At 37.2% G+C, this 17,607-nt stretch overlaps 1 protein-coding gene across 1 annotated transcript; it reads left to right on the forward strand.

Annotated features, from left to right (window-relative positions):
- Positions 1 to 263: 263 nt before the first annotated feature.
- Positions 264 to 974, forward strand: LOC148767425 (uncharacterized). Its single transcript, XM_088824610.1, has one exon. It carries the CDS (start codon positions 264 to 266, stop codon positions 972 to 974), a length of 711 nt encoding a protein of 236 aa, XP_088680736.1.
- The last annotated feature ends 16,633 nt before the right edge of the window (positions 975 to 17,607 follow it).

A 17,607-nucleotide genomic window follows, 5' to 3' on the forward strand; every position in this document is an offset into this window, starting at 1 on the left:
AAGAAACCACATTTTTACCTACGTGACGAGGATATGAGTTCAACGGCGGAGACTGCGGAGCATTCCAGCCGATCGCAATGAGCTGCATTTTTTGGAATTGTCAAGGGCTCGGGGTACCCTTGACAATTCACACCATCAAAGATATTCTTTGACATTACCACCCCTTGTTGGTGTTTCTTTCGGAGACGAAATCATCTTCATCTCTAGTGGACTCTTTGAAGAGAAAATGGAACTTAAATGGTTTAGCAGTAGACATAATTGGAATGTCGGGTGGCTTAGCTCTATTATGGCAAACAGAGGTTCAAGTCCAACTCATTATTTTTTCCGCAAACCCCATCGATGTAGAAATTGTTGGTTCCCAATCTATCAGCAAGTGGAGATTTACCGGCCTGTACGGGTTTCCAGAGCGAGATCAGCGAAACAAAACGTGGACGTTGCTACGCAATCTGAAGTTACAACGCACTTTGCCTTGGATTCAGGGGGGAGATTATAATGCTATTTTGTGCAATACAGAGAAAGTTGGGGGCCTACAGCATAATCCAGGGAAACTTGCAGCTTTCCGTAATGCACTGACCGAATGTAATCCTTCAGATCTTGGCTTCCATGGCTCTATGTTTAGCTGGTCCAATAACCGGAGTACTCCTAACACGGTTCGTATTCGTCTAGACAGGGTTTGTGCAAATGATGGATGGATGTCTCACTTTTCGATAGCTCAAGTGCGTCATCTTCCACTGGCGGGGTCGGATCATATTCTGTTAATGTTATTTTTAGAGCCGGCAGAGGAAAATGACGTGGTCACAGGTGGATGCCCATTCCGTTTCGAAGCTATGTGGGTCCGAAAAGATAAATGTGTGCAGAGTTGGTTAAAGATGAGTGGTCGAAAGATAGGGATTTTGGCCTTAAAACAGAGGGCTGCAGATTGGCGTTTATGCGATGGAAGCAAGATGTTCTCAACCACCATCGTAAACGAATAACGAAAATACACAAGGAACTACATCGGTTGAAGTCTGAGGTCCAAACTGAGGAAAATAGAGATGCAATCCGACAATTGCACAAAGACTTAGAACATTTATACGATGATGAGGATATTTACTGGAGACAAAGAAGTAAGGTCCAATGGATCAGGTAAGGCGATAGGAACACGAAACTCTTCCACACCAAAGCTTCTCACAGGAAGAGGGTGAATACAGTTAATAAGATTCGCGATAAAAGGGGGGTTTGGCAAGGAGAACAAGAAGGACATTGAACAAGTTATCTCTGGCTACATTGAGGAAATCTTCCATTCTACTTACCCAGAGCAGAGTGTGATGGATGAGGTGATTAATCATATTGTTCCTGGATTTTCCGGTGAGGCCTCTCAGACGCTTTCTCTTCCTTTCACTACGGATGAGGTAACCCGTGCTATATCCCAAATGTCCCCGATCAAGTCCCCTGGCCCTGTCGGCCTCCCTGATCTTTTTTATATTAAGTACTGGCATATCTTAGGCTCCTCCGTTATCAATTACGTTTTTTATTTTCTTAATAATTATAAGATGCCTACTCCTATGAATTTCACTTTTATTGTCATTATTCTCAAATTCAATAAACCAGAGAAAATCACTCAACCGCCCTATGAGCCTCTGCAATGTTATCTACAAATTCGGGTCTAAAGTTATCACGAACCGTCTTAAACCTATCCTTATAACGACATTATTTCTCAAACTCATTCAACTTTTGTCCCGACACGCCTCATTATTGATAATGTTCTTGTTGGATACGAGATTAATCACATTATTTAGTCTAATTATAAGAGGCATACCAATTATATGACACTTAAATTGGACATTAGTAAAGCTTATGATCAAATTGAATGGGGTTTCGTTAAGAAAGTTCTTGGTAGACAGGGCTTTCCCGACAGTTTTATTCATTTAATTATGCTTTGCCTTTCTTCTGGTACTTATTATTTCCTTTTCAATGGATGCCAGCTTGGGTTCACGCGTCCGGCTCGGGGACTTCGACAAGGGGACCCACTATCTCCATACCTTTATATATGTTGCACGGAGGCACTAATTGCTATGATCAAACATGCCGATGCGGTCGAGCGAGGTGAGATGAGAGGTGTTCGGATAGCCCCTACCGCGCTAGTGGTTTCGACCCTATGCTTCGCCGACGACACACTCATCTTCAGCCAGGCGACTAGCGAGGATGCTCAGACGTTTCGCCGGATTCTAGCTTCATATGCCTCAGCCTCAGGACAGATTATTAACCTTGAGAAGTCTACAATGGCGTTTTGCCCGAACACTCCTTTGGAAAGAAAGGACGAAATACATTCCATTCTTGGCTTTCACATTGTTGAAAAGCACGATAAATACTTGGGGATGCCATTTTCCATGGGCAAGTCGAGACGGGAGATCTTTGGTTTCTTACGGGACAAAATTTGGTCTAGAATTAAGGGTTGGGGCAAGCGGAACCTATCACGAGCAGGCAAAGAAGTTCTTATCAAAGCCGTACTACAGGCGATTCCATCATACGTTATGAGTTGCTAATTCGTACAATATGGCCTTAATAGAATAGCAGACGTGGAGGGTATTGACTAATTCGGATCTTCTGTTGGCGCAACTTCTCAAGGCACGATATTTTCCTAATGGCAGTATTTTGTCGGCAGCGGAAGGAACCAGGCCCTCTGTGACTTGGTGTTGTCTTCTTATGGCGAGACCGGCACTTTGATGTGGAACCAGGGTTAGAATAGGAAACGGAGCGGACACCTCAATATGGGGAGACCCATGGCTGTTGGGAGACAACAACTTCTGATTCTACACCAAACGCCCTATACATACGTGTTACCCGGACAACGTAGGAGACTTAATCGACATTGACGCTCGTGCCTGGAAATCAGATCTTATTGAAGAGGTTTTTTGGCCGGTGGACAAGGAAAGAATCATTTGGCATTTGTCGAAGACAGGTCAGTTTACAGTAAGAACATGCTATCAAGCTTTATTGTCACAACAGTCAAGAAAACGACGCAATCGTGATGCAGAAGACGGCTCATCGAGTTGAGAGACAAACATAATGTGGAAATTTATATGGAATCTGAAAGTCCCCCCCGAAAATCAGAGTTTTCTTGTGGCGTGCTTGCCTGGATATTCTCCCAACAAATGCGGAATTGTTTCGTCGTAAGGTTAGCTTTTCCCCTTACTGCTCTCTCTGCACAAACGAGTGCGAATCCATTATGCACGTTATCTATCAATGCCGAGGGATGGATGATGTGTGGAGATCTCATTCGTTTAATCTTTTCTTCTTTTTGGAACTGGCTCAAATTTCTTCGAAAATCACTAGGGAAGGAAGAATTTTTGTTGGCGGTTGTTATTAGCTGGAAAGCGTGGGAACTTCGAAACAGTATTGTGCATGGAAAAGAAGCGCTTAATGTCCAAGCGTTGGTGGGTTGGCGTATATCTTTTCTCCACTCTTTCACCAGAGCAAATCTTCGCGAGGTTGAGGTCAATCGGCATCCACACCAATTTTCGTTGTTGAACCCACCCGAAGGAGTCATAAAGATCAACACAGACGTTGCTTTTCCTCCGGGTAAGGGGTTTTTTCCCTAAAGTATCCTTCTTTTGGTAAAATGCCAACAAAAAGTCCTAATTATAATTGCTTCATCCTTGATCCAAAATGTATAAATAAAAAAAGAAAATCTTTATACCAACGGCATCTATACCATTGTTTTACTTTTTATACATAAATTCATAATTGAAATATAATACTGTTTAATTAATTGAATTATTAAGTATCATATGAAAAGATGTTTATATAGATTTATTTAGTAGAAGAAAAAAGGCATGAACTTCTTTTCTCGCCTTAGGCTAGGACTGCCTATTAAGAACTACCTATATATTTTACACACACCTATATTAGCATCAAGGATATTAGAGCATCTCCGATCGATCGCTATATCGTCATTTTTTCATCTAATTTATGTGTTTTTAGCCTTCTACCCGAAATTTCTATATCAACATTACATCTAAAATTATGGAGATTTTGTTTTAGCCTCCCACCATGATCAACCCCATATCACCATATACTCAAATTCTATTTTTCCACCAATTGTTTTGGTGAAAAAATATCATCTCCCACTGGTCCACAATTTATCTATTTTTCCTCCAAATCCTATTTTTCCTACCAAATATAGAGGTCAAAATAGAATTTGGTGTAATTAACACCATTTTATTAAGTAGCATATAAAATGAGGATTTTATCTAATTGCACTGGATTACCAACTTATTAGCATCTTTATCGTAAATACATTGGTGTTAATTACTAAAGTAGTTTTTAAAAGATAAATACATTTGTTATTATTAATAAAAACATTAATTCTAATAATATAAATATGCTTATTCTTAATTACTTTGTATATTTTTTTGGTATCAATGTTGATTAGTTCATTTTGTTTACTTAACTAATACGCTAATTGATATTAATAAAATATAATAAGCGTCAATAGAATAATTAACGGAAAACACTTTAATTGATGAACTACAGGACGAGACATTTAAATTGAAAACATAATTTTTCAAATTGCAACCATAATTTTTAAATTATATAGTTAACAAAAAGTATTACTTAACAATGGATCTATAATTCATATTTATGAAATAAAATATAATAAAATTACGATTAATATTAGATTTATAATTTTGGGGCATATATGGTGAAATGATATGGGAGACCAAATTAAATCCCATTTTCTGTAAGTGGTGAAATGGTGAAATATTATTATTTTAATATTTGGTCTAAATTTTGGTGAAACCCGCTGGTGACCAAAAACACCATTTTTTCCTCCAAAAATGGTAGAGGATAAAATTGTGTGCTACCGGTGGGAGATCAACCCATTTTTTCACCACAAAAAAATGGAATTTGGTGAAAAAATGGAGAAACCGGTAGGAGATGGTCTTAGCATGTTAGCAAGATTACATTAGCTAGCTTGAAGAAAGTTTCATGCAAATATTGAAAATCAGATAACATATATCGTTGATAGAGAGTCAATCGATAAAAGTAAGCAGATTGATGCAGAACATTGTTAAAAATAAAATGGGACATCATATTTAATTTCGATTTACATTGTCCTGTCCGTTAAACAGTCGAACCAATTGCATAGAGTCGATCCAAAGAATTTTTTCCTTGTAACACAGTGAAACAAATGAAGGATAATGATTTTCTTTCGAATAAGAAGGCAAAACAGTAAAATACATACCCTTTTATTTTGGAAATTTAGAGTTGTAAATAACTTAGAATATGAGCGAATTGGGGGTGAAATCGATGATATTTGAAACTTTAAGAGTAATTACGCAATTATTAAAAATGTCAGGGGTAAGAAATAATTTTGTGCATTCAAAGGGTGGTGGCCGGGTGGTGTGGAATGGGAAGTGGGGACTGCAGCATTGCTTATTAGGGGATGCATGTGAGAAGCATGATGGCATGGAGTTGTCTATTTTTAATTTTTATTATCTTTTTTTTTTCTCCACAATATATGTCTATTTTATGCTTTGGACTTAATGCATTAAAAATGGTCCCACGAGATGTTACTAGAGAGAACATTAGAAATCATTTTAAAATCATTAATTTAGGTCTCATTTTCTTAAGAATAAAACAATTTATCTTGGTTTTTTTTCTTTTTTTGGAAACTTATACTGATTATTTAATTATGTAGTACATTGCAAAGACTTTGAACCAATATTGTTAGAACCGACCGGCTATGGAACCGGACGACCATTTGGATCATGGTTTTACAAGGCCGAATCGGTTCAACTGGGTTTTTATGTTTTTTGATCTATCATTATTTGTATTAATTTTAATATTTTAAAAATACTATTCTCATTATAGTTTAATCTTCCACCTATTCTTTTCACTTTTATATACATCACACCACTTTTTAGTATATTTCTTTTGCTTAGACTCTATGTTTTCTCATTCTTTATTCTTCATCCGGGAATCAGCCACCCCTATTTGATCATCCATGACCATATCCGGCAATTTTTCGACCACTCATAAGTAGATTCGGCCACCCACCACCAAGTCTGGGAAGATTCGCTCAAATTTGGTCGCAAATAACCAACTTAGTGGTAGTTTAAGACGTTTTGGTCAAAAAACGGGTTCCTTGACTGACTCGCCGGTTCCCGCTTTTACCCAGTCGAACCGGATTTTGATCATTTAATCTCGGTTTTCATTATTTCCGATTTTAGAATTCAGATCGACAGATTCATCGCCGAGTCACGGTCGAACAGGTCCGACCGATCGGTTCAATCCGGTGCTAACAACAATGCTTTGAACAACACATTTAGATATATGAAATTATGGGGTGTGTCGTATGCGATCAAAAGTGATATTCCCTCTACTTCATAATATCTGTCTCGCTTGAGAATTTTTTTCTTCTTCCATATTGTATGTTACTTTAAAATTGATACTGCATTAATTATGTATTGTTCAATTATACCATTATTAACTCTCACTAACTCTCTAACATATTTATGCATTGATTAGTAAACAATAGTATTTTGGTCTATCAATATCTATTTTCCTAAAATGAAGACATATTTATCGAGATTGTTAAAACTTGTCCCAAGGTACAAAAAAAAAAAAAAAACCAACATCTATTTAGGGACGTATGGAGTAAAAACTACTCTCTCTCTCTCTCCCTTATTATATTTCTTTTTGGGGTGTTTTTTTTGTTCCAAATTATTTGTCATTTTAGAGTTTCAATTGGGTAATAATTGTATTTTTATCAATTTTGCCCCTTATCACTCTTAATTAATTAATTAAAAAATAATTTATGACAAGTGTATTTTTGTATTTACTATGTTATTTTTAGTATAATATATGCATATATATTGACTATCTTAATACAAGTGTAATCATCCAAAACGACATAGAATAAGGTCCGAGTCCGCTACCTTAACAGACAGTTGAATTACCACAATTTACATTATTCTATCCATAAAAAAATATGTCGAGGTGAATTATTAATTGTTTTTTTTTCCTGAGAGGCTGAGACACACTCAATGATGGTTAAAGATTTCAGGGTTTGCGTGTAGGGCCCGAATTTAATATGAAGTTATTTACGGGAAATAGTCAAAATCAATAAATAATTATAAATTTTTAATTAATAGCATAAGATTTAAATTTAATCATATTACTATCCAGTTGCTCGAATTGATGCATTAAAGCAATATAGAGCCTAGAATTACATTTATCTAAATCATTTAGTTCGCTTCGAGCACGATCTCTACTGTATAAATTCTGAAAATTTCACTACTTTCATAATCATATAAAGTGTAAATTTCAACCCCCATTGAGGTATGATCAATTTATAAAAAAAACCCCTCTTGTTTAGATAATTACATCTACCCCTCAGTTATGATTTTTTCTTACACCTCTACTCCGTGTCAAATTCAACATAATCATCTAGATTTCGTGAAATGTGCTCTAGTTTGTACTCTTTTTGTGTAAAAATACAATTTCTGATGTATCACAATCTGATATATGCAAGCTTAAAAACACATATTATGATCATTTGCTTCAAAATGTGGAGTTCGAATCGGATAAAACGGGTACAAAAGTGATAATAATCCATATAATCTAAAAAATTCGACGAAATTTGAAACCGTAAGGATGGACGTGTAAAAACATTTATATAGGAAGAATAGAATAGGAGAAGGAGAGAAATAATAATACGTAATATAATAGAAACCCCCCATTATGTTATGGGTTGATTACATGGAATATATATAGAGAAATAATGCAAGGTAATAGAGTTTGACTAGGTAACTAAATCCTAACTAATCTAGGTAATCGAATCATAATAGAATCATAATATCCTATAATATCTAATATAATAATATACTCTAATACGCCCCCGCAGTCGAAACGTGACGAATGTGAAGACTGGACAATCACTTGCTAGCACGCTCCCGCAGTCGGAACGAATAAACTTCAAAAGTGAAGACTGGACAGAAACAGCGAAACACAACGCTAGAGAATTCCTCTGTGGAAATATCTGCCCAATTTATAAATAAATATAAAAAAAAAAATAATAATAATAATAATAAACGGGTGAGAGAAAAATAAGCAACCTTTTTTTTTTTATGGAGATAGAGAGAAGAGATTAACCGACTGAGAAGAAGAAGATGTCCGAAAGGGAGAAAAAAAAATATAAGTTACCACCACTGGGGGAGGAGAAAATTTGGGTGATGTTCATGGAAAAGATAGAAGAAGATAGATAGAGAGAAGAGTACCACCACCGGGAGGGAGATAATTGGTTTGGTGGTCGCCGGCCATCGAGAAGAAGAGAGGCGGCGGCGGCTAGGTTTTAAGCCATGGAAAAGAAGAAGAAGAAGAAGAAAAGAAGAAGAAGAAAAAGATAGAGAAGATGCATCACCGGGGGAGGGAAAAAATTAGGGTGGTGGTCGTCGGCCATGGAGAAGAAAAGAGGAAGAAGAAGAACGAAAAAAAAAATAGAGAAGATACACCACCGGGGTAGGGAGAAAATTCGGGTGGGGTTCATGGAGAAGATAGAAAAAGATGAAAAGGATAGAAAAAAAAAAGAAAAATATTAGAGTACCACCATCGTCACCGCCATTGAGAAGAAAGACGGCTAGGTTAAAAAACCTGGTGCTCTGATACCATATAGAAAGAATAGAATCGGAGAAAGAGAGAAATAATAATACGTAATAGAAACCCCCATTGTGTTATGGGTTGATTACATGGAATATATATAGAGAAATAATGCAAGGTAATAGAGTTTGACTAGGTAACTAAATCCTAACTAATCTAGGTAATCGAATCATAATAGAATCATAATATCTAATATAATAATATACTCTAATAATTTATAATTGAGGGGTGGTTGTTATTATCTAAACAAGAGGGGTTTTTTGTAATTTGATTGTAACTTACCCTACCCTCATATAAATAAATCACATATATATATATATATATATATATATATATATATATATATATATATATGTGTGTGTGTATTTATTTACTTACAAAAAAAGTTAAATTAGATATAGTGGCTGCGGTAGAGAGCGGCTCCATCAACTATGATGTTGGCATCGTTAAGAATCTTTGTTCCAGCAATTAGACATAATCCATCGTTTTTTTTCCATTAACGTCTTTTGTATATTATGTTGATATAATGACAACCTCGCTCCATGATACGATCTTTTGAAAATATTAACATTTCCGATGAAAACAAAGTTGTATTGAATAATGTTTTGCAACTAGGAAAATAATTGCCTAAACTAATTAAATACGAAGAACCTTGTTGCCATTAGAAAATAATAATCCCACCTAAATTAAACATCCAAAAATTGTAATCCAATTTCTATAACTAAATAATAGAATGAAATGGTATTAGAACAAAAATAAATAAATAACTTTGGTAAATTATACTTACACCCCTGAGGTATGCTAAAATAGCTTTAAGGTCCTTGTAGTATTGGTAATTACAGTCACAATCCTAAATCAATTACCCGAACCAAGATTTCATGTCTTGGGGACCGATATGTCATATGCACTATATTTATTTTTCCGTTAATGCTACCATAGACGGAAATTTATAAATTATATATAAAATAATAAGAATTTAAGAAATGTTGGTGGAGACATGTTATCCCAGCTCTACGTTGACTCCACCACTTCATGAAACTAATAATTTATGTAGTGCACTATTCAGTTAGGATTTCTAATATTAATGTTTCAGGAGAGTCACTATCTCTACCGATACCATAGAGACCTTGAAATTTGTTATAATGTGACTCATATCCACGTGTACATGCCAAGTAGATACTTTAACTGAGTCAGCAGTTAGGGTAAAGCCAAGGGATGAGCTGGAAAGTGTAAGGAGCTGTTACACTAGAAGACAGATCCGTGAGGACCACTCTGACAGTGGTGGACACCTGTCGAGCTCACAGTGGTTTACTTAGGGACCAAGTTTGCTTTTTGCTAGGGTTTGCTGCATATATAAAACACTTGGTGGAGAGGCTTGGAGGCTAAGGCTAATCAAGGGGATAAGGCTTGAAGGGCTGGAAACTCAAGAACAAAAGGAATAAGCTAGAAGGAACTCAAGAAGGAAATCTTCACAGATTCAGTGAGATTTGGGGTTGGGAAACAAGAGAGAAACAGTGAGGTATACACAGGGGAGTGTCAATACAGCTTAGGTGAAATAGCTGTTGAGAGCTTGAGTGTTTTCACTATCTTGTAATCTGTAACCTTCTTGTTCTAGTGGATTTTTTGTCTCTCTGCACAGTGGATGTAGGCCTGTGGTGATACAGGTCGAACCACTTTAAATCTCGTGTTCGTTATCTGTTTTATTGCTTTCAGTGTTAGATCTGTGATAACTGTAGTTATATTATCTGCATCGGTGACAACCATCGGTTGAGTCAACACAGTGATATCTGTGTGTTCTTCTTGGTTTGATTCTAATTGTGTGTGTCTTGTTATTGTCTGTGGACCATTATTCACAACAATTGGCGCCGTCTGTGGGAAGTAGCCACACACAGTATGGGATCTACCAAGTTTGAGGTGGAGAAGTTCTCGGGATCTAGTGATTTTGGTCTTTGGAGGGTGAAGATGAGAGCCATGTTGGTGCAGCAGGGGTTGATAGATGCTTTGAAGGGTGCCAAAGAGCTTTCGGATTCCTTGTCAGAAAAGGAGAAGAATGACTTGATGGATAGAGCTCACAGCTCGATCATCTTGAGCCTTGGTGATAAGGCTCTGAGGGAAGTAGCTAGAGAGACCACTGCACAAGGCGTTTGGTTGAAGTTGGAACAACTTTATATGACCAAATCTCTCACAAACAGACTCTACTTGAAACAGAGACTGTATTCCTTCAAGATGAGTGATGACAAGCCTCTGTCGGAACAGATAGATGAGTTCAACAAGATTCTAGATGACCTTGAGAATATTGAGGTGAAGCTTGAGGATGAGGATAAAGCTCTGATGCTACTCAATGCTATTCCAAAGTCTTATGAGCATTTCAAGGATGCACTAGTGTATGGGAGGGAACAAACCATATCACTGGGAGAGGTGCAATCTGCAATCAAGGCCAAAGAATTGCAGAAGAAACTTGAAGGGAAAGCTCATGAATCTGGAGAGGGACTCATTGTCAGGGGCAGATCTGAGAAGAGAGACTTCAAGGACAAGAAACCGAAGTACAGATCTAAGTCAATAAAGGGCAAGAAGACTCCGGTAGAGAGGGGTGAATGGAAGTGTTATAGGTGCAAGAAACCTGGCCACTTCAAGAAGGATTGCCCGGAGAATAAAGCACAAGATCAGAGGCAGAACAATGGAGAAGCTGGTATTATAGCTGAGGAATTTGAATCCTATGATGTCCTTGCTGTCACTGATGGTGATGTTAAGAAAGATTGGATATTGGATTCAGGATGTTCTTTTCACATGACATCAAATAAGGACTGGTTTGAAACTCTCGAGTTAAATGAGAGGGGTACAGTCGTATTGGGGAATAATGATGCTTGCTATGTGAAAGGGATTGGTTCAGTAAGAATCAAGATGTTTGATGGAATTGAGAGGGTCTTACCGGAAGTGAGATTTGTTCCTCAAGTCAAGAGGAACTTGATATCTCTTGGAGTCTTAGACAAGAGTGGCCACACATTCAGTGGGGGCAATAGCATTCTGAAGGTGTCTAAGGGGTCTATGGTTGTGATGAAGGCATATATAAACAATGGAATCTACCATATGTTTGGACAGACGGTTATTGGTAGTGTTTCTAGTATTGAACACCACAAGGATGATAAGACTAAGCTGTGGCATTTGAGGCTTGGTCATATCAGTGAGAGGGGTCTACATGAATTGTCTAAACAACAGTTGTTGGGACAGGACAAGGTGGATAAGCTGGAGTTCTGTGAGTTATGTGTTCTTGGAAAGGCTAAGAGGATCAATTTTGGTACTGGATCACACACTTCAAAAGGGCCTTTGAATTATGTTCACAGTGACTTGTGGGGACCAGCTAGGACAGACACTCTTGGTGGTGGCAAGTATTTCCTTTCAATCATAGATGATTACTCAAGGAGGGTGTGGACTTTTGTTCTGAAATCGAAGGATGAAGCATTTCAGAGGTTTAGGGATTGGCTAGTGGAAGTGGAGAATCAGTCAGGAAACAAACTGAAGCATGTGAGGACAGATAATGGCTTGGAATTTGTTTCCGGTGAATTCAATGATTTCTGCAAAGCTAGAGGCATCACAAGGCACAGGACAGTAGCACACACTCCTCAGCAAAATGGAGTGGCTGAGAGAATGAATAGAACCATTCTGGAGAGAGTAAGGTGCATGCTTATTGGTGCTGGTTTGCCAAAGAAGTTATGGGGAGAAGCTGTGGCAACAGTAGCATATCTCATCAACAGAAGTCCCTCCACAGCAATTGAGTTCAAAACTCCATATGAGAAATGGTATGGAAAACCTCCTAATTTCAGTAATTTGAAGGTCTTTGGTTGTTTAGCCTATGCCCATGTTAAAGGTGATAAACTAGAACCAAGAGCCCTCAAATGTGCCTTCATTGGTTATCCAACTGGGGTTAAGGGGTTTAAGTTATGGTGTCTGAAACCTGGTCAAGGGAAGTGTATTGTGAGTAGGGATGTAGTCTTTGATGAATCGAAGATGGCAAAGATGATTGGATATCAGTCTACTCAAGGAACTTCAAGTGATGGTACTCAGATTGAGGTGGAGTTTCCACAAGAGACCACAGTTGAGCAGGCTGTGACCACAGATGCTCAAGAAGAATCTGATCACAGTGAAAGTTCTGAATCAGAGGAGGATCTGAAGGATTACCATTTGGCTAGAGATAGAACCAGGAGGCGAATTAAACCACCTACAAGGTTTGGACAAGCTGATATGATTTCCTATGCACTCAATGTTGCTTCTGAGATTGAAGAAGGTGAGCCAGCATTTACCAGGAAGCAATTAATGGGAAGGAAAGGCGAAAGTGGAGTGAAGCTATGAGGGAAGAGATAGCTTCATTGAAGAAGAATGGAACTTGGGTCTTGGTGGAGAGACCAAGTGGGAAGAAGCCAGTGAGTTGTCGATGGCTCTTCAAGAAGAAGGAGGGAATCCCCGGGGTGGAGAAGACTAGGTACAAGGCTAGATTGGTTGCTAGGGGATTCTCACAGGTGAAAGGGATAGATTTCAATGAAATATTTTCACCGGTGGTTAAACATTGCTCAATCAGAATCGTGTTGGCACTAGTAGCTCAGTATGACCTTGAGTTGGAACAGATGGATGTGACAACAGCTTTCTTACATGGTGACTTGGAGGAAAAGATTCATATGGATCAGCCAGAGGGATTCATTGAGGAATCTAACCAAGACAAGGTCTGTTTGTTGAGAAAAGCACTGTATGGGCTCAAGCAAAGTCCAAGGCAGTGGTATAAAAGATTTGATGACTTTGTGTTATCAATTGGTTTCGACAGATGCAGTTATGATTCTTGTGTGTATGTGAGAAAAGCAAAAGGAAGAGTTAGAGCTTACTTGTTGCTGTATGTGGATGACATGCTCATTGCAAGCAAGTCCAAGGAGGAGATAAATGATATCAAGGAGAAGCTGAAATCTGAGTTTGACATGAAAGACTTGGGGTCTGCCAAGATGATCTTGGGAATGCAGATATTGAGGAACAGAAGAAGTGGTTACTTGTTCCTGTCTCAACAGTCTTATATTGAGAAACTATTGTTGAGATACAACATGCATCAATCCAAGGCAGTGTCTACTCCTATGGGGCAGCATTTCAGACTCTCAAAGTCCCAAGCACCTGCAACTGATGAAGAGAAGAGGTACATGGCAAAGGTGCCTTATGCAAATGCAGTTGGGAGCTTGATGTATTGCATGGTGTGCAGTCGGCCAGATTTGGCACATGCTGCAAGTGTGATCAGCAGGTTTATGGCTGATCCAGGGCAGGCACACTGGGAAGCACTCAAGTGGACTTTGAGATACATGAAGGGATCTGCTGAGATTGGACTTCTATTCAAGCGGAATGATAGAATAGAAGGTGATGCGTTGAAGGGTTTTGTGGACTCAGATTATGCTGGTAGTATTGACACAAGGAAATCCTTAACAGGATATGTGTTCACTCTGTTTGGGACTGCAGTAAGTTGGAAGTCAAACCTCCAATCAGTGGTAGCTTTGTCTACTACGGAAGCTGAATATATGGCAGTGACTGAGGCCGTCAAAGAAGCTATATGGATGATTGGGATGGTTCAGGAGTTGGGGATTGAGCAAAAGAATCTGAATGTGTACTGTGACAACCAAAGTGCAATTCACTTGACAAAACATCAAGTGTTTCATGAGAGGTCTAAACACATTGATGTGAGACTGAACTTTGTGAGAAATACTGTCTCTAAAGGTCGGATAAGGTGGAGAAGGTGCATACAGATGACAATGCTGCTGATATGCTAACAAAATCTTTACCGGTTTCAAAGTTCAAGTATTGTATGAACTTGGTGAGCTGCTGTAGGCAGTGCTAGCTTGGTAATAAGCTAGGGGGTGCTAGCTTGGCAAGAAGCTAGGTGGATCTAGCTTGGTAAGAAGCTAGGGTGCAGAGAGGAGAGTGGTAAGAGAAGCCTACGTGGAGTATGAGTCAAGGTGGAGAATTGTTATAATGTGACTCATATCCACGTGTACATGCCAAGTAGATACTTTAACTAAGTCAGCAGTTAGGGTAAAGCCAAGGGATGAGCTGGAAAGTGTAAGGAGCTGTTACACTAGAAGACAGATCCGTGAGGACCACTCTGACAGTGGTGGACACCTGTCGAGCTCAGAGTGGTTTACTTGGGGACCAAGTTTGCTTTTTGCTAGGGTTTGCTGCATATATAAAGCACTTGGTGGAGAGGCTTGGAGGCTAAGGCTAATCAAGGGGATAAGGCTTGAAGGGCTGGAAACTCAAGAACAAAAGGAATAAGCTAGAAGGAACTCAAGAAGGAAATCTTCACAGATTCAGTGAGATTTGGGGTTGGGGAACAAGAGAGAAACAGTGAGGTATACACAGGGGAGTGTCAATACAGCTTAGGTGAAATAGCTGTTGCGAGCTTGAGTGTTTTCACTATCTTGTAATCTGTAACCTTCTTGTTCTAGTGGATTTTTTGTCTCTCTGCACAGTGGATGTAGGCCTGTGGTGATACAGGTCGAACCACTTCAAATCTCGTGTTCGTTATCTGTTTTATTGCTTTCAGTGTTAGATCTGTGATAACTGTAGTTATATTATCTACATCGGTGACAACCATCGGTTGAGTCAACACAGTGATATATGTGTGTTCTTCTTGGTTTGATTCTAATTGTGTGTGTCTTGTTATTGTCTGTGGACCATTATTCACAACAAAATTATTTTAGCATACATAAGAAGTGCAGGTATTATTTACCCTAACTTTTATATAATTTATTGCACTTCACAATAATATTCAAAACTTATTGATGGCCTTTTATATCTAATAAGCAATAAAAAAAATAAAAAAATAAAAACATTAGAGGCAATAAAAAATACATGTGATCCAACTTAAAAAACGAATTATATGGGCAACACTGCTTCAGGTCAACGTTGCGTGGTTTGATGTCATTTTCATACGGGTGCAACTTGTACTTAATTAATTTTTTTTTTAAATGTTGGAAGAAAATACTAATTATTTTATATAATTAATATTTAGTATTAGAAACACAGACACATGCATAATTGATGATGTCGGAGACACACCCAAATGGTTTTTTTTTTCTTTCCCATTATTGAAATGCTATAAATGTTTGTCATATGAACTTCGATTCATTATTGAATTGTCAACAAATAGAATATTAATTCAGTCATCATATACAGGTAGTAGTACTAAACTAATGTTTTGCCTTCTGGTCCAACGAAATTAATTCCTAGTAATTAGATATTATTCTACGCATCATTAAATAACGTACAATATAATTATTGCCATATGATTTTAGATATGTCAAAATTATTATTAATAATAGAATCAAACTTTGAATATTGCATTTTAATTAATAGTAGCATGCCATGTTCTTGTATGAAAGACAAGAGTGTATGGATATGTTAGAAAAATGAAATTAGGGGAAATTAGAGAAAAGTCCCTTACAATAGATCTAAATTCCTAAAGCCCCAACCAAATATTTTGTTTAATCTATTTAGGCCTCGTTTGCTTGCTGCTATTAGAGATTAACTATATAGTAGGAGTTAGTACGATGTTTTTGTTGGTAGGCTTCAACATTAACAAGACCGCTACTAAAGTTGAAGCCCGCAATTATGTGCTACATACTACATCATGAAATTAGTAACACCCCTCTCCCTGCGATTAATTTTGTAGGAGGTGACTAATACGGAAAATTATAATTTATCCTTCAAAATAGTTATCTTATTTTGTTAAATAAAAGACTTTATAGACAATTTGCATATTATAACAGAATTTAACAAATTTAATACATGTAATCTAAAACCAAACATATTATTAACTAATTAATTAGTTAATCATTAGGAAATTAATCCAATCTAATCCAATATATAAGTAAGCAAACGAGGCCTTACATAAATAATTTTTGAATAAAATTACATCAAACCCTTTGAACATATACGCAATTCAAAATTTTGAAATCGATTTTACCTTAATTTTATCGATTGATCGTTGACCGCCCTAGACCGGTGGTTATCCATCGTTGCTCGTCGTTGACCGGCCGTTGATTGGTCAACTTTTCCTCCTTTTCTTGTATGTTTGCTTCTTCTTTTTTGTATTTCTTTTTTAACATTTTCTTAATATTACTACTTATTTTTTGTTTATTTTTTTACTATTTTAATTTTACGGTCGGTTATCATATTATTGAACCAACAGTGAGATTACATATTATTATTACATGTCCTATTTGGCACATAACTTTTGCATAGAACTAATCTAACTTGCAATGAAGAGACAATAACACTACAATTTTCATGTTTTGTGTCTTCTGATATTTTATGCAGATATTAGTCTTATTAGATACTTATCTATATTGTTTGGATCATAACTTTCACATACGGTTCCAATTGCCAGGATTTAATTTTCATTAGAAAGACTGGAACAAGTTTTTCAAGTTTTATGCCTTTGTGTACGTTTTCCGAGATTTTGTTTGTATTGTGGTAAAAAAAATCACCTACATACATACGCAACCTCACATACGATTTTGGCTACACTCATCCATCTCCGCTGTAACCTAATTATCATAGAAACCAAAACGGAAAAATATGAAAAATTGTTTGGCGCTGTAACCTAATTATCATAGAAACCAAAACGGAAAAATATGAAAAATTGTTTGGTGATGGTAATATCGGTAGTGATGTACGCACCAAAGATTTAAGTTTTATTCTTCAACTTATTAACTAACTTGTGTAACTAATGCAAATAAACTTCCTAAGTTGTCTAACTTCATAACAATTACATGAAAATCATGTTTTTTTTAAACGTTTGCCCGTTAATGTAACTAAGATTTGTAGATAAGTTTTCTAAGTAGTCTGTGTAAGTTGTGTATGTGTTGTAGGATGCATCTATCTTGTTTTAGTATTTTCTTCAGTTTATTTTAATTAAGTTGTTGGTTATTAATATAACTA

The sequence above is a fragment of the Erythranthe guttata genome, chromosome 10 (assembly GCF_056151865.1).
Source record: "Erythranthe guttata isolate IM_541 chromosome 10, IM_541, whole genome shotgun sequence".
Classification (NCBI taxonomy): domain Eukaryota; kingdom Viridiplantae; phylum Streptophyta; class Magnoliopsida; order Lamiales; family Phrymaceae; genus Erythranthe; species Erythranthe guttata.